The 27,555-nt window shown below is 37.3% G+C and overlaps 1 protein-coding gene across 1 annotated transcript in view; it reads right to left on the bottom strand.

Annotated features, from left to right (window-relative positions):
* sorbs2a (sorbin and SH3 domain containing 2a) overlaps positions 1-22,202 on the bottom strand; it is a 49,934-nt gene extending 27,732 nt beyond the window's left edge. The window contains exons 1-4 of the mRNA XM_053479628.1: positions 21,978-22,202; positions 21,781-21,856; positions 12,614-12,739; positions 1,320-1,375 (exon numbers count right to left, since the gene is read on the bottom strand). Coding sequence (XP_053335603.1) covers positions 1,320-1,329 — 10 coding nt within the window. The 5' untranslated portion in view covers positions 1,330-1,375; positions 12,614-12,739; positions 21,781-21,856; positions 21,978-22,202. The remainder of the gene's footprint in view (positions 1-1,319; positions 1,376-12,613; positions 12,740-21,780; positions 21,857-21,977) is intronic.
* Between the last annotated feature and the right edge of the window lie 5,353 nt (positions 22,203-27,555).

Consider the following 27,555-nt stretch of genomic DNA (forward strand, 5'->3'; position numbering starts at 1 on the left):
AGGTGAAAATCAGATGGTGCGAGATCAGGACTATAGGAAAGATGCCTTAACAACTCAAAACAAAGTTTTCGCAGATCGTCAACAGCGTGCACAGAGATCACGGCACCCTCGGATATCAGTCCTCTGCGCTTAAACCCGAAGTTTAGGCTTCAGCTCTTCAATAAGCGTCTCACAGTAATGAGCACTGTTAATTGTTGAACCTTTTAAGAATCCCAGAAGTGTTGATGAATTTTCCAGCTGATGGTTGACTTTTGAACTTTTTCCCGGTTGGTGATTGAGGATGTTTACATTCCATGCCGTTTACTCTCAGGCTCGTAGCGATGAATCCGTGTCTCATCATCAGTAATGATTCTCTTAAAGAAACTTCCACCTTCCTTAGATCACTGAAATCCAAATGTTTCTGTTGGTGGTCTCCCGTGAGTTGTTTTGGCAACAGGTACACACTCAGCCCAAGAAACATACAAAAAAATGATAAACAATAAATCACTGCATGCTGCTCTTCTTTCGTGCGAATCACAAGTGGACCGTCCACTTTTGCTCGCACCGCAGTTACAAATAAAAGCTCTGGGAAAGCTCTGATAAGAAGTTTTAATATGAACTGAGTGCAGATAATTTTCGACTTACCCTCGTACCATTAAGTACTATTAGAGTACTAGTATTACTATTAGAGTTTTAGTACTAGAGGAAGTACAGAAAATTTTATAAATAATTAATGAAATAGCACTCGCGTTATATTATATAGCTCATGGGTCAAAAGTGTGTTCACTGAAAAATTTAAGAATCAAAAGCCCAAAAATTTACTCAAGTAGTAAAACTTAAATCAAGTAAATACACCATCACCACAGTACTATTACTCAAATACTTTCCATCTCACACTAGTACCAAAGCTAACAGGGTAACAAACCTAATAGAAAGCAAGCTAGCGTTCCACTAATGAGATAATCTTTGCTTGTTGCGATGTTTCTTTTCCCTTTATTGTATTTTATTGTAAAGTGCGTCGGAGGTGTGGTAAATGTCGGATCTTAGCATTGTACCCCTCTTTTAAAAAGAGCACAAATCATCTGCTGCATCCCACGCTCTGCCGCGTGTGGAGCTTAGCATGACTCAGCTAAACTGTGCCAATAAGAGAACAACAGCATCAGCAGCAACAAGAAAAAAAAAGAAACCCGAATCAAACTGAGCTCTCTAGAACAAACTCGCACAAAATATTTACACACAAGGTTAAGGGTGAGAGGGGGTTGTATACCGTAATGTGTTAGCCTCATTAGCCTTGTAGCTCATTTAGACAGCTTTAAGATTCCTGAATTTTAGTCCCGTACCTGTGTTCATGATGGAGATTCCCTTTTAGCGCTTCGGGGAATAAGAGCTCACTTTCCTGCAACACACATGAAAAAACATGGATGTGAGTGGGGAAAAAAAACGCACAATATAAACAACGCTTTATATTCAACATTCATTCAAATACACTACAGGACGTTTAGGTTTCTATAGTTACAGCTCACACAGGGACTCCATGTGAACCTAACTTTATAATAAACTGATTAAACCTGATTTCTTCTACTGTATATAACAAGATGTTTATTTGACGTTTTTGGAAGGAGTCTCCAGTTACAGTCAAAGGAAACAGTATAATTCTGACATTTTCAGGACTGAGATCTATAACATACTGTACAGTAAGGAAGAAGAAGAACTAACATGTTTCACATATTAAAAAGTATCATACCGTACTTTAACTAATATAAACCGGCAAATTCCTGTTTTGCCAACATCTTTTTAAAGGAAAGTACTGTAGCTAAAGCCCGCTGGGAAAGACGCAAGCTGTCCCTGTCATGACATCACACCCTAATGTGCACATTGAAGACAGAATAACAAAAAATGTAGCTAAACTTGGTCCAAAAGTATGAAGGTTATAAAAGAGTGCTAAATCATGCATGAAAAGTCCGTAGATGTCACAACATGTCCGGCACAAATTTTCATCTTGATGACATCATCACACCAAAAGCAGCTAAACCTAACAAAACAAAACTTTTTATTTCCTTTCTACAGGAAAAAAGTTCATTAAATCTAGCAAAAAAAAGTCACAACACTAGTTGGGAGACAGCTTTTATTGTCCACGTTCCATTTTTATAGTAAGTAACTAGAGTTATAAAAGAAACACTGACACATGGTGAGAACAGCAATGCCTATGAAAAGTCTATTATGATGTCAATGCATATGATATAAACATGACATCAACTCACTGCCCAGCCTTAATGCTAAACACAGGTTCTCCATCTTTTTAAACTTTCACAGTCACCTAACTGTGCACGGTATCCACCTTTATCAACGTCTATTAACCTTTATTGCCACTCCATTGAATTTTACCTTCATATATTCGTATAATGCGGACCTAAAACTGGGATTCCAGACAGACAGGAAATAGTAAGTCTTGTCATTATGACATAAGCACAAGGCGAGGCGGATATGGCCGTGGATGACACTGGTCAGTCTGCCATCAGAAATCTACAGCATGTGTCTGGTATGTGTATATTCAATAGGCACATCACATGCACATACGGTCATACACACAAAATAAACATAACACATATTAATAACCTCACTCAGCCACTGATCCTGTAAACAGTGCCTTCATTCTGGACAACAGAGGGTAAATAATTCAGACCAAACTGCACTAGACCCCATGAGGAAGGCTGGGCTTTAGGTTAATTAATTATTAAATAGTCCTGAATTCCTGACTGAATGTGGATTGAAAGGAAAGGTTTCATGTTTCTGTAAGAGAATAGATGATAAAATGGAACTTAAAATGTAAACTTTTAAATTAAAACATTTAACAATATATATTTTTTATAGTAAAAATAAGTGAAAGCATATTAAAAATATGTAAGGTCCAAAGATATTACATAATCCTAGACATTGAAAAAAAAATCAAGTGTTATAATTCTTGAATTATATATATATATATTATATATTAGAAGTTAATATATATTATTTTATATCTTAACACTTAAAACTTAATATGCACATATATTAAACAATTACTGAAAATGTTATATTTTTCGATAGTACACATACATTTCACCCTAAATTTTTTAAATTAAAGTTTAAAGATATATATAACTTAGTTATGATTGTTTTTTTAAACTACTAGTATAAACACAGTAAATATTAAAATAACTGACTGATTAAGTTTAAGTCAGTTAAGTCAGTTATCCTTAGCAACTGCTTTATTCTGGATATTTTAATTTAAAAATATTATATTGTTTAATATTGGGTCCAAAATACTATAGGACCTACACAAATGTTAAAGAGTTACAAATCAAAAAAAGACTAAAAAGTAAATATAATTTAACATTATTATACATTATCTATGCATTTTAACCTCAACAAAAGCTAAGTTGTTTTACCCTAAATATAACCTTTAGATTAATAGTGCAATACTGTAAAATTATTAAATATCCAAGCCAAGTGAATACATAAACATATACAGTATGTAGTAAATGAAATAGATAGATAGATAGATTTTATTTGTCATAATGTTTCATATTAAAATCTTATTGAATAAAAGTCTGTAAAATATATTAAAACAGAATTACATATTAATGTTGGAATTTCTTTTCCTACAGGCACTGAAAAAAAAAATCTGCAAAATTAAACCTTAGGGAACAACTAATGGAACCTTCCATTATATTGTAATAGAATATTAAGATAAATAAAGCGTGCTGCTTGTGGAGAAATGGAACATGTCTAGCTGTGCCAGTTAAGGAAGGAAAACCATTGATTAGTATGTTATTGTCCGTACAGTACATCTCAACAGATAAAGTACAGCTTCAGATTTTTTACTTAAGTTTCTCAAAGTATGAGGAGTACAGGGAAGATTCATAAAACAAACTCTCATGATAGTTTTGTACCCAATTGTTTAATTTTTCATATAGCAAGAAAATAAAGCTGATTATAGAACCTAGCTAATAGCTAATTACTAGCTGTCTAAGACATACATCTAAACACACTCTCAAAAATCTAACCTGTTTGCAATAACAGAAAATATTACATTATACAGAAATCCTTTCAAGTTAGCTGGTCATATTATCTGCTTTATAGTATTATAAGAAAAAATTAACTTCGAAAAAATCATCAATTAGATCATACCAGCCAGCTGGCTTTAGCATTAGCCTAAAGATAACCTAAACATTCTCTTAGAAATCCTTCCTTTAAATGAACTTGCTTGCATGTACGATAATATAAATTTGATTTTGAATTAATTTCATAAATCCTGTTAGGTTAACTTCTTTAAGTTTTTTTTTAACCTCGAGTGAGCAGATGTTAGCTAGCTGATTAGCATCAGTAGTAATACTGTATTATTCTCACTTATGCATATAAATTTCTGAAATTCTGCCAGGTTGTTAGTTGGATAGCTATAAAGCTTCTCTAAGAACTAAGTAAACTACTGTATATACTAACCTAATGTTAACTTAATGTTTCCATATTTTTATATAGATGGCAACCAGCTTAATTTTGCTAATATGTAACACTACAAATTTAGCTAACATTCTTTGTTTAACTAGCATACTCGTATTAACTAACCTGAGTTACATGAAAATCCCTTATTCGTGAAATATAAAGAGAGAGAAAAAGTCAAAACAAGATGCAATTGTCCGGAATATCAACTTTTACCTCAGAAATGTTGAGAAATTACTATGAAACAACTAAAATGAGTCTTGATTAAAAGTATTGAAATGTTTTTAACCTATCTTTAATGTTGGGTGTTTTGGAAAAGTGGATGCAAAGACACAACTACTTAGCCTTGTACTGTACATAGTAACACATAACGGTTGATACCTTCCTCACACAAATACACACAAACACACTAACACACACACCGTGTACCTTATGTTTAAGTCTTAATATATTTTCAAAAGTATAAAAATAAAACTTTAACACATACCATTAAGCACCGTCGTTGTTAACTACAAACTTTCCTCCTGAGTGTTTTGATGATTTCTCGCCGCTCTGTTAATCTGTCCTAGCAGTCGGCTGAGTTATTAAAATGACTGAGAGTCAAATTCCTCTGCAGATCTCCCTGTACTGAATTTGCCCCATGATGCTCTTTTAGAAGGCTTTCTCATACTACAAATACACACACACACACATACACACACACACAGACGGAGAGACGTCTTGCTTGCTCCTGTTACCATTTTAAATTTAACTTGACTGCTGCTATTAGCTATAAAAAATACAGTCGGGTTCAAAAGTCTGAGCCCCAGTGAAAAACTTCCAGTACAATATATATTTGGGGTTTAAAAATAATTTAAATATCATGTCAAGTTTTTAGATAAAGAAAAAAAACCCTGTTCAGTCTTTTTTTAAACTTATGTACAACATATTGATGTTTCTTACAATAGCAGGAATAAATTGTAGTTAAGTTAGCATTCAATGCTGCATGAAAATATAGACCAACACATTTGAGGAAAAACATGTTCCTATTGATCCGACTTTCACTGTGCCTTTAGTTTTGTTTACCCAATCCATAATGATCGTCTATGGTAAAGCTATCCTCAGGCATTACCCAGCTTTTAAACTGAAGTACATTAAAGTCTTGAAAACATTGTTGATGGGCAACTAGGAATTAAACATTTCAAGCTTAATAATGATAACATATAACAATTTAGCTAGCTAGCATTATTCGTTTAACTAGCATTATAGCATTAACTCAGTACCTAGCTAGGATTTATTATAGGAATTATTTAGTTTGATTAGTATTGCGATTCTGTATGATGATTTTAGAAATATCCCAATTTAATATACTTTTTTTTTAATTTGTTGCAATACTTAACAAACTGAGCAAATAATTTGCTCCTACTACACAGAATGCTTTTCTGCCTGCCAATATGTAAATAGTAATAAGCGCGACACCTGCAGGGTTATTGAGGAACTGCAACATTGTACATCTCAAACGCAAAAATCTTAGAAGTCAGCGAAAAAAAAAAATACATGAATTGTTAAACAAAAGAATTGTGTTATGCAATGAAATCCCCCTCCCCCAAATTTCTATTTAATTAATTTAAGATTTATTTAGCAAATATAAAACAAGACGGAATTGTCCGGAATATCAACTTTTATCTTAGAAATATTGGTAAATTGCTATGAAAAGTCAATTATTTATGTCAATCTTTAATGCTGGTGGTCTAGAAAACAAATGGCAAACTTATCAGAGTATACTGAAAAAATCTTAATTTGACATAATAATAATAATAATAATAATAATAATAATAATAATTATTATTATTATTATTATTATTCCTTTACAAGTTTATTATCTGTATTATTATTGCTGTATATAATGTAAATAATACACAATCACTTATATAAGTGTCTAAAAGCTTTTATTCTTAGCTTCCACATCTACACACACACACACACACACACACACCACTCGTCACATGTGCAGTTTTAGCACTGTAGGTGTGGCAGTATAAGTTGTCCTGGCAATAAGATTTATATTATGGGATAGTGTTTCGCGGGTACAGACGGGCGGCATCACAGCAGCTGCCACAACAGGAAACACACACACACACATGGAGATGCTAACACTGGCTGTCGAATGGTCTCCTCATTCAGAAATCACATATTGAGATCCAGCAGTATTAATCTGTGTGTGTGACAGAAACCTAAATATAGTGAACAGAAGGAAAGAAAGAGCTCAGTTGTAATGGCTGCCGTTAGCATGAGGAGATTTACTGCTCGACAGGATGCTGGAGGGAAATGTGCCCAGTCATACTGTCTTCGAAAACAATGCAAACATTTTTCTAAAAACCTTGACTAATTCTACACGATTATGGAGCCAGGATGGTGAAATGCTAACCGCTAAAATCATTACCATCAAATCCTAAATCATTAGCATTAACGTTAACATCTGTGTTTACAAACCTGACAGGATTTTTACTTCAGATGCCAGCTATTACACAGTTATATAATAAAGCTAAATAGTCAACTACCCCCTCCCACACACACACACACACACACACAAACTTATGCAGAAATATGTTTTGTAAGAGATTTAAAGTTGAAAGTTCATGGCCTGCCAGGGCCACTGTGAGAGAGCAGTTTTACACTGTCAACAGCTGTGTGACTCATTGTGTGTGTGTGTGTGTTGTGTGTGTGTGTGTGTGTGTGTGTGTGTTGTGTGTGTGTGTTATTAAAAGCCTCACTAGGACAGAACTGCCAGATACTCGTCTATTCTTAGTCCACTGTCAGGAATCAAGATGGCATCATCAAAACAGTTCCAGACACACACACACACAAACACACACACACACACACACACGCACGCACACACACACACACACACACACACACAAGGGCAAGGCCAGTAAATAAGACTGTGGGTCAGTCTCATTGGAGAAGACATGGCCTTTGTCTTTCTCAGTGTAGGAGGTGTGGCCTCTTTGTGTCAGGAGGTGTGGCTTCTGTCTTTCTAAGTGAAGGAGGCGTGGCCTCTGTGTCTGTATATCTTAGTGAAGGAGGCATGGCCTCTCTGTCTGTCTGTCTTAGTGAAGGAGGTGTGGCCTCTCTGTCTGTCTGTCTTAGTGAAGGAGGTGTGGCCTCTCTGTCTGTCTGTCTTAGTGAAGGAGGTGTGGCCTCTCTGTCTGTCTGTCTTAGTAAAGGAGGCGTGGCCTCTCTGTCTTTCTGTCTGTCTGTCTCAGTGAAGGAGGTGTGGCCTCTGTGTCTGTATATCTTATGAGGGAGGCGTGGCCTCTCTGTGTCTGTCTGTCTTAGTATAGGAGGCGTGGCCTCTCTGTCTGTCTGTCTTAGTGAAGGAGGTGTGGCCTCTCTGTCTGTCTGTCTTAGTGAAGGAGGTGTGGCCTCTCTGTCTGTCTGTCTTAGTATAGGAGGCGTAGCCTCTCTGTCTGTCTGTCTTAGTAAAGGAGGCGTGGCCTCTCTGTCTTTCTGTCTGTCTGTCTCAGTGAAGGAGGTGTGGCCTCTGTGTCTGTATATCTTATGAGGGAGGCGTGGCCTCTCTGTCTGTCTGTCTTAGTGAAGGAGGCGTGGCCTCTGTGTCTGTCTGTCTTAGTATAGGAGGCGTGGCCTCTCTGTCTGTCTGTCTTAGTGAAGGAGGCGTGGCCTCTCTGTCTGTCTGTCTTAGTAAAGGAGGTGTGGCCTCTCTGTCTGTCCGTCTTAGTATAGGAGGTGTGGCCTCTCTGTCTGTCTGTCTTAGTGAAGGAGGTGTGGCCTCTCTGTCTATCTTAGTGAAGGAGGTGTGGCCTTTCTGTCTATCTTAGTGAAGGAGGTGTGGCCTTTCTGTCTGTCTGTCTTAGTGAAGGAGGTGTGGCCTCTCTGTCTGTCTGTCTTAGTGAAGGGGGTGTGGCCTCTCTTTCTGTCCGTCTTAGTATAGGAGGTGTGGCCTCTCTGTCTGTCTATCTTAGTGAAGGAGGTGTGGCCTTTCTGTCTGTCTGTCTTAGTGAAGGAGGTGTGGCCTCTCCGTCTGTCTGTCTTAGTGAAGGGGGTGTGGCCTCTCTGTCTGTCCGTCTTAGTATAGGAGGTGTGGCCTCTCTGTCTGTCTGTCTTAGTGAAGAAGGTGTGGCCTTTCTGTCTGTCTTAGTGAAGGAGGTGTGGCCTCTCTGTCTGTCTGTCTTAGTGAAGGAGGTGTGGCCTCTCTGTCTGTCTGTCTTAGTGAAGGAGGTGTGGCCTTTCTGTCTGTCTGTTTCAGTGAAGGAGGTGTGGCCTCTCTGTCTGTCCGTCTTAGTATAGGAGGTGTAGCCTCTGTGTCTGTATATCTTAGTGAAGGAGGCATGGCCTTTGTGACTGTCTATCTAAGTGAAGGAGGCGTGGCCTTTGTGACTGTCTATCTTAGTGAAGGAGGCGTGGCCTTTGTGACTCTATCTTAGTGAAGGAGGCGTGGCCTCTCTGTCTGTCTCAGTGAAGGACGTGTGGCCTCTGTCCTTCAGTCACAGTGAAGAAGGTGTGTTTACTCCTTAAAGTTAATCTTTTTTTTTTGTTGCACTGAACAGATCATATTGAACATACACCATAATCTTCCCTTCTCCTTTGACTCTTTTACCCACTGCCATCCCATCTTTATCTACATGACACATTTACCACGTCACACAAAATGTATTAATTAATAAACATAAAATTTTTAACTTGTTTGCTGGAAATGCTTCTACTGCGAGCAGACTCTGAAAACAACTGAAGAAGCAGCTCAGAAATTTGTAAAGGTTTTCATAAATGCTACAAAACAAATCCAGATCCAGACATACCAAATCAATCCTCGGCACAGGCCGTCCATAGAAGTCAGAAAGCGTTTCCTCCTGTACAAATGGACGCTAAATCGATGCCAGGGTATTTTCGATGCTGCGTATTTGAGGGCCGCTCGTCCTGGCTGCACGTCCCGGAATCACTCAGGCACGACCGCGTGTTGAACCGCGGCAGTTTTCAGGCGACCCAGAGGTGCTGGCAGCATTCCTTGGGTTTTCCGAAGCTGACCACAGAATTTCTCGTAAGAACTGCGAAGGGACGGTCAGAAACGCTGCTGCTCGTAGCGAGAGGAACTCAGGAGGTGTAATGTGCAGCGGTGAGGCCGAGCAAAGCTTCTTAATGAAAGATGAAATCAGGATTACGGCTGGATTTATGGTTTTAACGGATAACCGCGAGTCAGGATCCAGCAGGAAGTGCTTAGGTTTAGAGAACAGAACAGAATGCACTAGAAACATTTTTTTTTTTCCATGTGCAAATACTCTGCTGTTATAAAAGATATGCTCTGATAACTTGAATGTCATACAGGGTTCACTTCGGTCATTATGACGGAAAATTCCATCGAAATTCCCCTAATTAAATGTTATGATATTTTGCACAATTGTAGCTATAGTTTGTGCCAAATATCTGTATTTTTTTAAAAGTGAAAAATAACAAAATTTTAAATGTGAAATTTGCCTTTTTTTGTAAAATCACATCCCTGGTATAACCATGTTGTTATATTCACATTTGCATATAGAATGTAATAGGTTACTTTTATGTTTCCATTTTGTGACATCACAAACTGAGTTTCTAACTTATATTTATTGATTTAGAATTTTGTGCAAAAAGAATAAAAGTAATAAAATGAATAGAAACAGAGAGAGAGAGAGAGAGAGAGGTATGCAGTGTTATGTAAGTCACTGTTGTTAAAGAACTGATATACACGTGACACACACACATATGCAGACCTCGCTATCACACACACATACACACGCAGACACATTTAACGGACTCGCCAGGCTCCGCCCCCAATCAACGTTTCCAATCTCCCAAATTCTAATCACACAAACCTGAACCTCATGACCCACACATACAAATACACCTCACTTCCCCTCGTCCCTGTGTCTCCTCGTCTCTCCAAGCTCCGTGTCCTGTCTACCCGTTCCAACATTCCTGATCCACCGACCACCAGCTCCAGCATCATATCAGTTAAGACTTTCCAGTTCACTCTCTTACCCACGTCCCATCCCAAACAGTTATCATTCACTCTTAATAAAAGCGCCCGGTCGGGTTTTCTCTAATTCCTGTCTGTAGAGTCTGTCATTCCGTAACAACACACACTGGAAACACACACTCATTACTACTCTGTACTAATTGGGAGTAATTATTCCGCTGTGCTTGATTCATTACATACCACAATGACACGTGAACAGAGAGCATTAACCTCTTTCTCTCTCTCTCTCACACACACACACACACGATCCAAGGTTTACTCTTAAAGCACACACACTCAATCAGAACTTGGCCCATATGCCGTCAGTAAACAGTTACCCAATTCTCTTGAACTCGATTCAACATTCTGAACGTTCAGTGAGTCTCAGTGATTATCATTTGTTTTATCGTTTATCTTTTAGTGAAGTTGTGTGTCGCTGTTCGTCTGTCAAATTTTCATAGTGTTTTGCCGATTTCTAATTATTAGATTTTTTTTTTTTTTACATTTTTGGCCACACCCACCAATCTCCATAAAAGGCAAAGCCGAAATAAAGAAATGATGAGGGAACAATGTAATAGCGCCCCCTACCTCTACTATACACACTACTTGAACAGGGCGCCATTACTTTTGCTGTAATTAAAAAGCTTGCCTTATTTATCTTAATTTATGGACTTGTTCAGGGTTATAGTTTTATAAAATGCTAAATACATAAATGTGTAATTAAAACAAATAAATAAACTCAAAGTAAAATCTTAGACAATTATTGTGTTGCGTGATAAAAACAAAGACACGAACAAGAAACTTGTAAAAAAAATGTTGACACAAAACCGCTACTACAGTATGAGGTAAGATCTGAGTGTGTGTGTGTCTGTGTGTGTGTGTGTGTGTGTGTGTGTGTGTGTGCCACTGGTCTCTGTGGATCGCAGGTTGCGTGTTTGCATGTGTGAGAACCATATTGTGTGTGTGGTGCGTGTGTGTGCAGTTTCACATTCCTTCAGCCATTGAAACTCAACCTTCGTGTGTGTGTGTGTGTGTGTGTGTGTCCTAGTGTTCCCTTTCGAGGCCTTTGTGCCGACCCTGAATAAAACTGGACAAAAAACACGCAGGAATGAGGAAGAGGAAAGACAGTAAACACACACACACACACACACACACATACACACAAACGGAAAAAAGAAACTGTTGAGTGGGAAAGGAGACTGTAACAGAGAGAAATGGAATGAAAGACTGAAAGCCATAACTGAATGGAATCCAAATGAATCAAATGATATTAAATTGAATCGGATTGAATCGAATCAAATCAGATCAGATCAGATCGAATTGGAATCCTTTAAAATGAAATGAATTGACTTAAATCACATTGAATTGAATTACAAAAGAAATTAATTGAATTTTATAGAAACAAATTAATTTACTTGGTGTGTGTGTGTGTGTGTGTGTGTGTGTGTGTGTGTGTGTGATATGAGAGAGAATCATAAAGAAGGAAAAGAGAGGGAACCTACAGTCTTATTATAGTGGAGCTAAAAAAAGAGAATTTATAGTGAAGATTTTGGTTTGGATTTTTGGCCGCGGATGTGGTTTATTTGGGCCTGTTTCTGCACTGACACTAAACCCAGAATGAGGTTATATCACATGCCACTTCATGTGCCACTTTCAGTTATATTCCCAGCTGAAATGTCATAAATGTTAATGCTAGAACAACCAGTTTATGACAGTTTTAACCACATTTTCTAGTAAAGCTAAAAGCACTGTAATAAATTAGAAATTTGGGAAACACTTTCATCTAAATACACTATATAATAATTGGAATTGCTATCTCAAAATATAGAGACCTATTTTTTTTTTTTACCAACCAAAGAAGTTCATGAATTTGTATATTTTGTATATTTAATTGTAGCGCATAGTATTAGCATATACAGTACATCATGCACACAGTAATTCAATTATAACAAAAATAGAGCTAGTAAGTAAGTAGCTAGCTAATGTTTCTGTATCTAGCAATAGCTAACTTTAAGTTTCTAGCTTGTTATAGACAGGTTATGTTTGTAATGTTTTACATTCTTAATTTTTAAATGTTGCAAAAATTATTTTATTTCATAACTGACAAAAAGTATAAGTAGAATTGGAAGTGTTTGTTTATCTGTAGAATTTTTTGTAGATTCTTACCGTCATAAAACCTCCTCGGGGAAAAGGTTCTTGTTCAGGCGAGACGAACGTCTGCCGAACCTGTCAACATGGACCGTTCACTTTTCCTTTTCTCGGGAACACCCTTTTGTCCTTCAGATCCTTCCGCTACAGGGACGAAAAGAACAGAACATGTCTTCTGAGTCTGATTTCAGGTTTAAATATTTATATAAAACCTTAACCGTATAATTATGCAAGACATAAGATTATACGTACAAGGCAAAGTGAAGTGGCAAGCTTTTTATACCAAGATTCAGCACTTGTCTATAAAGTCAGCATTCATATATAAGCAAAGCAGGAAATTATACTTAGTGTCAAATTGATGCTCTAATGCAAGTGCATTCAAATTTTATTAATTTATTTATTTAAAAACTTTCCTAAATCTGTGATAATTATTACTATTAAAAGATGACATCAATTCACTACATTTCTGTACAACAAATATTGATGCTTTTTCAGTTCAGGCTATTGTCTTGTTTCTGTCTCAGGTTCGCCCTCAATGGAAGCCAAGCTGTAAAGTTTAATGTAATTATGTAAAGTTTAATCATTAGTTTAAAAAAAAAACATTAAAAATCTGTGTTTCAACTGAATACCTCTGTAATATCTCTAATATTTAAAATATTTGCGTTGGTGTGTGTTTAGTTTTTGAGATTCATCATTTCGACTGTGTTACTGTCATATATTCAGCCAGAGATCTCAGTAACTGTTGTAAATCTGTCAAACATGCAGCAGGCCGGACAAGCCAACTAAAAAGTCACGACTAAATCAATAACATACACTATATATACAGTACACCTATATTAAATAAAGTGCTACCTCACACCTACGCGGATTACTTTCACCCATAAATCCCAGGCTACGTTATGAGCATCACGCCGCACTGGATTGTTGTTATAGCGCTTTTCCATTTTGATCTCCTACCAGGAAAAGCTTTCAGACTGGTGTTGAGTGTCCCCTACATTATGAAGCCGTGTGCGCCTTTTGAAGTGCCCGATTAAAAAGGTCAAGGTCCTTCACGAGTCACGCATGACTGGGCTATCTTGCGATGATGCAATGCTGCGAATATGTTCCATCTGTGTAATGGGTGGTCGGGGTCCTGTTCGTATAAGAGTGTTAAGTGTTGCAGGATTAGCATCGAGTTTCACACGGTCGCGACGATAGCTTCGTGGTTAAAGAAAAAAAACAAAAACAAAGTGAAAAGTCTTTTCATATCTATTTTAATTACTCTTCGCTAGTTCAAGTTAAGGCTAGCACATTATTATTATTATTGCACTTTTTTTAGCACAAAAGCTTTGGACAAATGCACGGGTCATACTGGGGGACCAATCGTTGCCCAACCCCTTTTGATACTTTTCTAAGGACTCAACCAACGGTTTTCCCCCCAAATTCCCTTTTTTTAGATTCATGACTAGGTAAACGTATCTCTTTTAGTTTTGCATGACAGCTACATCAAAACGTTCAGTTGGGTCTCCTGGGAAAATCCTGCACAAAACGCACCATTGTGGCGTTATGAGGGTTCACCCAACCCACCTTGTCCCCATGACTTATGAGCCTAATCGTTTTGGGTCCGCTTGGAAAATGAGAGTCAAAGAGTGTGACAATCTATACTACTTCAGAAAAAAATCATGTCAATCAAAAATAATTAACCCCTTCAAATATACACACTTAAAACTCGCTCCATAGACAATGAATGGCATTTTACAATGGAGAGGCAGTAAATCAGCAAAATCCTACCTCTTTTTTATCTCTCTCCCTGAATCTCAGACACCTACACTGCTTATATCTAACTGGAGAGCTGAGGCTCTCGCCTTCTCCACATTTTGAAAGGAGAAGATAGGTTAAACCATTGTGGAGTTATGCGTGTTTGATTGCGACCTGACAAAAGACGAATTTTCTCATAGAAATCAATTAGGATACGTATTTACAAAAAACCCTCTTTTTTTATTGTGATTTTGCCCCAATTCTGTGAGTGCACACATTAAACTTGACATTCTACAAATTTAAACCGTCTTCCATCAAACAATCCAGAAATGAAACCTAGTATAAGGCATACACTTCCTGAGATATAAGCATCAAAACCAGGGAACTGCGCTTGCTATTCAAGTTAATGGAAAGGATCAGGTTACATTGTCTCTGTCTGTGAGTTTGCCAAATTTTACCATCAGAAACTGACAAACCTTTTATATATGAGCCAACAAATGAAAACAGGTTTGGTCTAACTCTCAGACCAACAACTTTTGTCACTTTTCTGGAATCTTCGAAGTTAATTTGCGATTTTTTTGGTCTATGTGCCAACTTTTAGTGTCAGATTTATTATATGAAATGTATAAAACTCCAAACTTTGTTTTGGTTGATGTTTTTTTCTGCTTTTACAAAACTGCAGCTCCAGATTATGTCTGCATTATTAAAAACTAAACTGGATTCTTAGCAGATTTGTTATGGCAGTCCACAGTCTAACATCCATCCATATCTTCTGTCCATGTGGCCTTAAAACGGTAAAACAATTAACCAAGTAAGGCTTAACGCTAGCTTAGGCATGTCATCATTAAAGTTCTTCAAGGCTATTTTTTGCAACACCATCACACACACACACATGCAGGGAACGTGTCGACACGGCCACTCCAGGCCCGTCTCAACACCCAATCCATTGTGAGAGTGAATATGAGCTAAGTGTTTCTGGCTGTAGCAAGTGACAGATTATAAAAAGGATCGGCAAAGTGACAACATATAAATACACACACACAACCCCAATAATAAATCTATGGAACATACGGTGTTACTAAGCGGCATGGCAGTCCAGGACAGCCCTTCTCATAAAATCATGAGCACAGAGTTGCTCAACAACATACTGTAGACCTGACGCTAATCTAAGGGTTGAATCCAGTATTTTAGCCTGTTTAAGCTTACAGTATGTAGGGACATTATGAGCATGAAATTAGGACACAATTTAAATATAAAAATTTCCATCAGATGTGCTGACAAATTTCCAAAACCCCATATAGTTTTTTAAAAAAAATTTAAACTTACTGTAGTTAAACTTTGTAATATTAACGATTTGCTATGCTTTATCTTGTTTGTTTATAATAATGTACTGGACTTACATCATCTATTATCATTATGGTTCTTAATGAATCATGATTTTTTTTTATTGTTCATTAAAAAATATTTTGTATTATACTGTACAATTATAAAAATTAGTATATATGTAACTATAAACTGAGAAGTATAAGATATATAAAAATATAGAAGAGTTAAGAAATAGTGTACTGTATACTGTATATGTATGTCAGTAGCAGAATAATTGAACTATGCTATATTGTACTGTATATACATATTCCATACTACACTGTACTATTCTGCATTAATAGGATTAATGCAGAATAGTACAGTGTAGTTCCATGGCCAATTTCATATACTTACTGTATGTATACCCATATTCTTTATTACTTTTTTACTATGGTTTAACTACAATGTATTTTACTTTACTAATATATACCTAAACTCCATACTCAAGTATTCCACAACATACTATAATACTGTCCTATATGCTAACGTACACTTACAATATATCCTATCCTACTGTACTGTAAAGTATATTAAACTATTTTATACTATTATACTATACTATATTGTGCTGTATAATTATTAATATTCTCTACTGCTTTATATTAGCTAACTTGTGCTAATCTGTATTTTACTATATAATATTGAGCAGTACTATATGCTCTACTATCTATCTCTAGATCTACCTTGTTACTATAGTCTAAACTACTGTACTATATCGTATTATACTATATGCTAATTTACAACAATGTTCTTTAATACATTGTACTATACTGTAAACTATATTACTACTGTATATTAAACGTACTATGCTAATTTATACCTGTATTCTTTGCTTCTTTGTACTATACTGTAATCTACTGTACTACATGGTACTATACTATGTGAATTAATAATAATGTTCTCTATTGAAAGGTACTATACTTTAAATTACTATTCCATTTGGTACTGTACTATGCTGCTGCATATTGATAATGTTCTTTACTGAATACTGTACTGTAATTTACAACATTACTTTACTGCTTTCTTCTATGTTGTACAATACTGTAAGCAACTATACTCTACAGTACTTTGCACCACTATGCTGTATATTGTACTCCACTTCATACAGTACTATCGTACTATTCTGTACTTGACTGTCATCTACAGTGTTCTACTGTACTACAGTACGATGTTCTCTACCAAATGCCTCAGTACCCCGGCATACTGTGTTATAATGTAAACTACCATTCCTAACAGGAAACTTCCGTACCACATTGTACTCTACTGCAAACTATACTACTAACAGCATAGTACTCAATACTCTTGTGTACTCCACTGTACACTACTGTACTACAATATCCTAAATAATTTATCCAGCCATAACAACTACACTGTAAAGTAATGTATTGTACTCTACTGCACTATTCTCTACTAGTAATCCACTGTACAATAATTCTCTATACTGTAAGCTACTGTAAACACACTACTGCAGTATCATGTACTAAGACTTTGATTTACAAACTAAAGAAACTGTAACTGCAGTTTTTAAATCACCTACATCAGCAAATATTTCTGCATGAAATATTTTAGACAGAAATCAGCCAAATATATACAGTTTCCTGGACATCATTTGTGTGTGTGTGTGTCTGTGTGTGTGTGTGTTCCCAGCCTGCATATTGCACATAATGAATCTGCAGTTTGTTCTGGCCCATTTACAACCACTAAGCCAAGCTTTTTCTGACCTGGGACATTATCCAACCTTATGCGTGCGCGCGCGCGCACACACACACACACACACACTTGCTGGAACTGAGTTTGCAAAAAAAAAAAATTGGTTTAGCGTAATCCAAACCAGCAACAAAGTTCGATACTCTTCAGTAGCTAAACAGTTTTATTAAATTAAATTGATCAACATACAAGCTAGAATATTTATTTATTTATTTTGAATTAAAACCATATGCGAGGTTAGATGAAATATAATTAATTCATATTTATGTAAATAACTAACATTTAACTCAAATTATGCCAAAATTTAGGAAATAGTGTTATTCTGTAACAAAGTAACCGATGTTGGCGGAAAGTTAGCTAACGGTAAATTTGAATATTTTATGACATCATAACATTACTCTGTGACGATGCTATGAAATCATTTTGATGTACTGGAGCTGAATATCGACCTTTAGATAAAGGCTGGTGCTGCAAAGCTTTCCCTGTTTCTTTACATGAGCACATGAGCACACACCCACCCACACACACACACACACACACGATACACTTTACAGCACAACACAGCCGCTCAGATCTGATGACGCAGCGATAACAGATTTACAGTGAGTTTCTACGGCTGTGTAGCGCTGCAGGTTAGCAGAAAGAGACTACTGTCTGACACACACACACACACACACACACAGGTAAGAGGAAGTTAAAGTGTGCTCCATCCGCATTAGAAAGTGGATTTAATAAAAAAGGGATAAAATATACAAATAAATAAGTAATAAATTAATAATTAATGACAGAAAACGTTTCCTAAAACATTACTTCCTCTTTTTCTGTTTTATTTCTCATATAATGAAGTAACTTGTGCTTTTTTATGCACGCTGCCATTTTCCAGCAGATACATTACCAAATGCTACCTGATTGTGTTTGCGATAGCTATTTCCATGTTTTTTTGTTTAAACGTGGTAAAACCTTTATTGTAACCCAAGTGTCTTACGGAATAATGTTGTCTTTCCCACAATTCTCTGGTAAAATTCAGCACTTAAGCATGTTTTACACATTAATTCATTAGCATGGGATTAGCTCAGTTTCTCCTGTTGGTTGCTAACATGCTAACTGACTTGGCGGTTAGGCTGGCGATAGTGTTGGAATTCGCCTTGTGCGCGCGCACATGAACCTACACCGCGAGCTCTCTGAGCGAAACTCTTGCTAAGTGTGTGAGAGAGAACAAGACTGTGTGATAATTATCTGTCTCAGGTTTCTGTTAAAGCGGATTAAAAAGGTAAAAACGAAAGATTGCTGACGGGGAAGGGCGCTTCACAAAGCGAACGCTCTACTAAACAGTAGCCTAATAAGTGTCAAGGTACTGTATGTGTAGCTCTACCTCAGTTATAGCTAAAGTTAATTCACTTTGACTCATGAATTATCATCGTTTATACCGATTTATCCTATACAGAGTCATGGGGGGGGGGGGGGGCAACCTACATCCTGGATGGGATACACCACAGACATCTGCATGTTTTTGCATTGTGGGTGGAAACCGGAGTACCACTGTGGCACCACGCTGTGTAAACTCTCTCATCTGTTAACTTCATGGTTGGCTCAACTACTGAGAAATACAGTAGTTGGTACATGCAATAAAGTTGTTATTATTTTAAAACACGGAGGTCAGCCTTTGTGGAACAGTTCTTGCAAGAACTTATCTAACTTAACTTATCGTCAAGTGCATTTTTAAAACCCATCAAGCTTCATGATGAAACTGTCTCTCAGGAAGACCCTCCCAGGAAAACAAGACCAAAACTGAGCTCTGCTGCAGAGGAGAAGTTCATTTAGGGTCACCAGCCTCAGAAATCACCAATTAACCTCAAACAGCACCTCAGATTAGAGCCGTTATGAAGCTTTACAGAGCAGAAGTAGCAGATATACATCTTATTATCAACTGTTCAAAGGAGATTATTGTGTATTTTTGGATAAACTCCTTTAGCATTTCTTTACATTGTAGAAAGAAATAAACATTAGGAACGACCATGGACTTAAAAAGTGATCACAAACTTTTGAGTGATAGTGCATATATATATATTTTTTGTTCTTAGCATTGCACTATTAACTTCTGGTCTGTGTATACTGTCTATACAGGTATGTGTGCAATTACATCAACAACCAGTTTTTGTGTTACTGTCTCTACTGCTGTTGTCTTCTGAATTGTACTATACTGTAAACACGATTCATACATCTAGGAACGTCTGTGGTCCAGCAAGGGACCAGGGAGGCCAACGGTGACCATTGTATTTCTTCTGTAGTAATTTACGATACTACTGTACCTTGTATTATACTGTAAATCACAATACTACTGTACATTGTACTCTACTGTAAATGATGATACTACAGTATATTGTACTATACCGTAAATCATGATTTTACAGTAAATTGTACTATACAGTAAATCACAATACTGCAGTACATTGTACTCTGCAGTAAATTACAACACTACTGTATATTGTACTCTACTTTAATCTACTGTAAATACTACAGTACATTGTACTCTAGCATATATAGCAAACATAAAGTACATTGTACTCTACCGTAAATGATGATTCTACAGTACATTGTACTCTATTGTAAGTTATAATACTACAGTACATTGTACTTTAGTGTAAATAACAAACATAAAGTCATTGTACTCTACAGTAAATGATGATACTACAGTGCATTGTACTCTTCTGTAAATAACAGTATTATAGTACATTGTACTCTAATATAAATTATGATACTACAGTACATTGTACTATCCAGTAAATTACAACACTACTGTACATTATACTATACTGTAAATTACAACACTACTATATATTGTACTCTACTGTAAATTATGATACTACGGTACATTGTACTCTAGCATAAATAACAAACATAAAGTACATTATACTCTACTGTAAATTACAATACTACAGTACCTTGTACTCTACTGTAAATGATGATATACAGTACATTCTATTCTACTGTAAATTACAATACTACAGTACCTTGTACTCTACTGTAAATGATGATATACAGTACATTCTATTCTACTGTAAATTACAATACCACAGTACATTCTACTCCACTCTGGATTATGATACTGCAGTACATTATACTCTACTGTAAGTTATAATACTACAAAACATTGTACTCTACCGTAAACGATAATACTACGGTACGTTGTATACTCTAGCGTAACTACATAAATAACAGTATTACAGTACATTGTACTCTAATATAAATAACAGTATTACAGTACATTGTACTCTAATATAAATAACAGTATTACAGTACATTGTACTCTAATATAAATAACAGTATTACAGTACATTGTACTGTAATATAAATTATGATACCATAGTACATTGCACTATCCAGTAAATTACAACACTACTGTACATTATACTATACTGTAAATTACAACACTACTATATATTGTACTCTACTGTAAATGATGATACTACAGTACATTCTACTCTACCCTGGATTATGATACTGCAGTACATTGTACTACACTGTAAATCCCAATACTGCAGTATTTTGTACTCTACTGTAAATGACCATACTGTGCTATTATACAGTAAATTATACTACACTACATTGTACTATACAGTAAATTATACTACACTACATTGTACTATACAGTAAATTATACTACACTACATTGTATTATACAGTAAATTATACTACACTACATTGTACTATACAGTAAATTATACTACACTACATTGTATTATACAGTAAATTATACTACACTACATTGTATTATACAGTAAATTATACTACACTACATTGTACTATACAGTAAATTATACTACACTACATTGTATTATACAGTAAATTATACTACACTACATTGTACTATACAGTAAATTATACTACACTACATTGTATTATACAGTAAATTATACTACACTACATTGTATTATACAGTAAATTATACTACACTACATTGTATTATACAGTAAATTATACTACACTACATTGTATTATACAGTAAATTATACTACACTACATTGTAATATACAGTAAATTATACTACACTACATTGTACTATACAGTAAATTACGATCCTGCTGTACATTGAACTGTGATATATGAGAACGTGTGCTGGTGTCCTGTACTACACTGTTAGTGACTGAACAGCTGTCAGTCAATCTCCAGCGAGGAGATCCCGGGTTACCATGGCAACCGACCCGCCACTTTCATGTGGCCGCGTCCTCAATCGCACATTACACTGCTCTACACTACACCACACCACAATACACCACACTAGACTACACCACACTAGACTACACCACATTACACCACACTAGACTACACCACACTAGACTACACGGCACGGTTTTGGGACGAAGCCCACTGCTTACCTCCAGGTCATTAACGCCGCAGCAGAGACAGAGAGAGAGAGAGATAGAGAGAGAGACCTCTGGTTCCGAGTGCAGCCTGGGTTTATATACAGTATATATATAAATATAAATATATAAAATAAAAACAAAGAAAGTAAATAATAATAATAATAATAATAAGAGTAATAAAGTATCCCGGGTCCGTGTAGCGGGTGCACCTGATCTCGCGCTCTTTATACGTCAAAGAGACAAGAAACAAATCAAAGAAATCCGCCGCCGCCGCAGAGGTGTGTGTGTGTGTGTGTGTGTGTGTGAGCGCGAGCCTTGCGGTATCCCGGTGCTCTCTTGTCTTTGCACACGAAAGGAAACGCCTCTCTTTTCTTCGGATAAGACAGACAGACAGACAGAGAGAGAGAGAGAGAGAGAGAGAGAGAGAGCTTTTGAGTGTGCACGCGCCCGACGAGACGAGAAGCCGGCGCGCGCGCGCACGCGCCCGAGTGAAGTGAAGTTGAAGCAGGGGAGGGTTGAGGATTTTTTCCTTTTTTTTCTTTCTCCCTTTAATCGTAGAGACGCTTTGTGTCTAGCCCGTTACCCTTCTGATAGCTGAAGTGTTTCCTGAATGAACCCAGGAGAAAAAAAACACTGCATTGCAATCATGATGATGATGAATATAGACAATAAAGGATCTTTTATTGTTTTTTTTTTCATTGCTTTCATATCATCATGTCAACATTCGACTAAAATGCCTTTCCTGATGCAACCCTCCTATTCCATGCGTTTTAGGACCAGTCAGCGCTGCATGCAGTGAGTAGCTGGGTTGTCTGGGGTGGACATACGGTTAAGCATCTTCCCCAAGCACCCAACAGTGGCAACACACCAGCGGCAGGGCTCGAATCCCCTATCCTCCCATCCGAATCCTATAGCCTTACCTGCTTACTGTACATCATTTCAAACTATCAATAATATCGCAATATTGATCTGCCGAAGATATTGTATATTGTGCAGCCGGACATGATATCCCCGTTAGCCGAAATACAATTTTGCCTAAGAACACAGCCTTGAATAAAGAACGGCACAAAAACAACCTCCCAGAGCAACTTCTCCCAGCCATCCAGGAACAGTTTGGTGATGAACAATGCCTTTTCATGCCAGCATGATGGAGCTCCTCACCATAAAGCGAAAGTGATAACTAAGTGGCTCAGCGAACAAAACATCGAAATTTTGGGTCCATGACCAGGAAACTCCCCAGATCTTAATCCCATTGAGAACTTGTGGTCGATCATGAAGAGACGGGCGGATAAACGAATAAACACAAATTGTGACAAACTCCAAGCATTGGTTATGAAAAAAAGGTGAATTGCAGAGGTCTTGGAAAAGAGGTATCAACACTGCAAATGCTGCAAACTGCCTTTGACGCTTATGAAATGTTTGTAATTATATTTCAGTATACCAAAAGTAACATCTGACAAAAAGATCTAAAAACACTGAAGCAGCAGACTTTGTGAAAATTTATATTTGTGTCATTCTCCAGCTGTACTACCTGATCACATGCATCATGGCTTGGGACTGGCACTGCATCTAGTAGCTGGGGTTTGGGTGGGAACTGAGCCCGGGATTTCCCACATGGCAGGCAAGAAACACTACCATTGAACCACCAATGCCGGTTATCGTGATAGTAACACAGATCCTAATTGATGCACTCAGTACTCTCTCGCCACACACACACACACACACAAGAGGCTTCCCTCTCACCCTGACCCACATAACACAAACCCTGCATCAGCAACTGCGGCAGAAAAAAACCCCAGCATGGCAATAAAGCATGTCAGAAAAACACACACACGTTTCCGTAAAAACGTTCGCGATCCTACTTCTAAATCAGGTACAACAAACACGTCCGAGTAATGATTAGATAAGCTCATGCACTTCCTCTTACCAGACTGTGTGATATTCCTTATATAATTAAGTGATAATTAATGAGCTACTTAATTGCTCATTGATTTTAACTGTGCATTGTGGGCGTTTATCGTTTTCGGTTAATTTTTCAAAGCATGAGAGGTACAGCAGTTACTCACACTCACTCCTTGCTTTCCTTTCAGTCACCACTTTATTCTTGTCTTAGAGGTTGTTGTGGATACGGAGTCTATCCCACCAACGCTAGCTTTGCAAACAGCACGTATGTGCAATATATATTATTATTTATTTCAAAAGAAAAGTATGTAGATGAAATTCCAGTTCTTGCCGGACAGGAATGTAAGCGTAACGCAGTATTTGCACGATCCACCCGAAAGTTTGACATGCTGTGCGTACAGAGATGCTTTTCTGTTTAACGTAGTTGTAAAGAGTGGTTATTCGAGTTAGTGCAAGCTTTCTGTCAGGCCTGAACGTAAAACGTTTACATTATACAGAAAAATCAAGAGATACAAAAATATACAGTATGTTAGCAAAACACATGCTGCAGCCAGCACTCAAGGACTCAATCATTTTCACTACATTGATTACCAGCTACAGAGTTAAACAAAGTCTCCGTGATCATACGGGTGTAGGGGATATAAGAGGAACTGGCAACTTGTGTTTAAACGCTCTAATTTTACATTTGGACTCGATTAAAGTTGTGAATAAATCACTTATGTGGCAATAAGTAGATGCAGCCACTGACTTTCTTTCTATAAAATATATTTGAAGTCCCCGTTTCTCTCCTGGTTCGGTCTGTAATCAAACAGAGGTTTGTTGTTTAGGCTATGATGCAAAAAAAATTGTAATTTAAGTTTTTATAGAGGGAGAGAGAGAGAGAGCAAAACTGAAACCAAACTAGTTGGAAAAAATGTAATTCATCTGCAGTTGGATTGACAAGAACACGCTAGGTTAAGTTTAGCATTGCAACACGTGCATCATACTTGGTCATCGCGACTAGCGTCATACGTTGACGCTATAACGTGCGAGATCGTCATGCATCATGACAATCATCGCAAATCAGCACGACCGAATTAGCGTTCAAGTGTGTGATCAAAGACGGCAAGATATAAACCGAGCCCTCGATGGCTGACCTTCGCGCTGGAACTTACCCACGTGTGAGGTTGGACGATTGGTATGTGGCGCTTCGATAGCTGAAGGAGCAGGTTGAAGAGGACGGCATGGGCTCTGACCCTGGAGAAGACCAAAGACGGACGAAAGCTGAAATAGCATACACGAGCCTGTCGAGCCGGTCTGCCCTGATGGCATGGATATGCTTCGGTTAACTAGAAAAATCGCACACGGGAAAACCTGCTCAAACAGACCCTGTAATTAAAAATAAATAAATAAAATAATTATAATTATATATATATATATATATATATATATATATATATATATATATATATATATATATAAACGTTAGCGCTAGCTAACTGTCATCATCCGAAAACCAAGGCTAGCTTTAATCTAGCGTATTGTTTAGTGTTATCATGTGTGAACTTCCTCTTACAGGACTAGCATTAAAGCTAGCATTGATTCGAATGTTAAATAAATATTAGCGAAGATTATGTGTATTTGTTTACTAAAATGGATAGAAAATGAAGACTGAACAAGGTTTATGAATACAGTGCTAGGACAAACATTATTAACCCCCCCCCTCCCCCCTTCGATCCCCCCACCTCCCAACGGGTAGTGGTGAAGTCATGCGCAGGTCTTTAATTTTCTCACACACAACCCCTAAAAATACTGTACAGTGTTCATAATGGGGTTCTTAAGCTTCATCTGTCTTCTCTCACTTTTACACACACACACACACTGAGTGACAGAGAGTGACCCAAGCCGGAAAAAATAACTCTCTTATCAACAGCTCCCGTCCACACACTCGTCACATCTAGAAAGCTCACGGCGGGCGCTAATAAAACAAAAAAGCTCCAGGCTTATCAGCGTCTGGCTAGCGTTAGCCACCTAGCATTCCAGACAAGGCATTCAGTGCAAGGTCACGAAACAACCATGTTCCAGTTTTGATTTTGATTGATTAAATTATTTGAAATTCAGTTACAGATACAGTTGTTAATATTTTATTTTATTATTTTCTATAAGCATAGCAGAAAATAGCTAGAATGGTTACTGATGCGCTAAAAAGACAACAGACATGTTGTAATTAGCTTAGATCATTTCTGGATGTGTTTAGAGCTCACACACACACACACATGAAGGTGTCATGCTGCAACACTTTTCTTGCTAACATACGTTAACACGGCGGTGCATCAGCATAGAGAGACGATAATTGAAGGATAGAAGGTTTCTCACATTCATGTGTGTATGTGTGTGTGTGCCAGGGTGAAGAATTTCACGTTCTGTAAACACCAAAATGTGTGTTATGCTAACTAGCTATCTAGTTTATCTCGGTTATCTTAATTTGTTGTTAAACTAGCAGTAGTTACTAACTTGAACTACCGTAGCCAGCATGCTAGCACACCACAAACTTTTTATGGTTATGCTAGCCAGTTAGCTAGCTATATTATCAAAAATTGTTATGCTATATTAAAAACTGTTATGCTAATAATAATATCATTGTTTACTTCATCGCTGATCAGATTATTTTTAGCCTTAACTTTTTTTATCTATTTCTACAAACTCTTTTCCCATCAACATCAGATCCTAATGCTAGTTTTAAACATGTATAATAGCAGGATGATATCACTTAACCTTCATGTTAACAATGCACTAACTCTGTGGATGATTTTAGCCACTGAAACCGAATCTGTGACATCATGACTTGGCATGTTCAACTTAAAGCCGTTTATTTTTGTCCGATGTTAACCTTAAGGTTAACACAGAATGACCTGTGGGTTAAAGGTCAACGTGCAGGTCTATTATAGTTGGTCTGTTTATACATTGGCTCTTTCCAAACCACTAGCGTTCGCTTATGACTTACGACAAGGAAAGGGTCGAACTTTAACTTTAGCGCTGTATGAACGCTCAAATGTGTAAAAAGCTTTACTATGGATGGCATGATATATTCTTCATTCCTACCTAAATTAGCTTGTCTTTCTGCCTTGCTAATCATTAAGATTATATATCTTGTCTAAAAGCTATTTGGTGATCTCCAGCTACTATCCCCACCCCCCATCTCTCTCTTTCTCTGACTTTGAACTCTCATAACACTAAATCTTCTCCTCCTGCCTCTTTGTCAGGCACAAGAACTTGACTTCTGCCCCATACTTCCTCAACAATCGAGCTAAACTTGGCGAAAGCCACATAAACGCGCAGGACCTAGCCTGGCCCAAAGAGCTTCTTTTCCAACAGGAATGTGTGGGAAGGCATTCCAGTCTTAATTCTCCACATTCTTCTCATCGCTCCTTCGTTTTTCCCCCCTTTGCTTCCTTTTGAAATTTGTGCAGCTGCGACCATAGAAGGCGAAGCCAGTGGCAGAGGAAGCACTCACTGAATTTCCCGGAGTTCACAATAGGGTTCAGTAGATGTTTAAACCTCTTTAATATGGATTCCTGGCGCTTCAGAGCACTGTGTAATCGCTAGCCGAGTTTAACGATAATGGCTTTATCGCCGCTTCTCGTGCATTAGTTTTGACAACTGGCTGATTACTGCAGAAAGACAGGAAGGGAGACTGGAGTGGAACAATAAACACCTGCTCAGGGACAACAGGGATCCATTACAAAGAGCCATTACTTAATTACTCGCCTCAGGAGAAGCCATAACCTTCCCTGTGTGTATGTGTGTGTGTGTGTGTTTTAGACAGGTATGAGAAAGTAAACCAGCTGGTCTGTTGCACAATATTTTGTCAACAGTTTTATACATGCATCCTCAGCAGTTATTTCA

This window comes from Clarias gariepinus, chromosome 20, assembly GCF_024256425.1.
Source record: "Clarias gariepinus isolate MV-2021 ecotype Netherlands chromosome 20, CGAR_prim_01v2, whole genome shotgun sequence".
NCBI classification, from domain to species: domain Eukaryota; kingdom Metazoa; phylum Chordata; class Actinopteri; order Siluriformes; family Clariidae; genus Clarias; species Clarias gariepinus.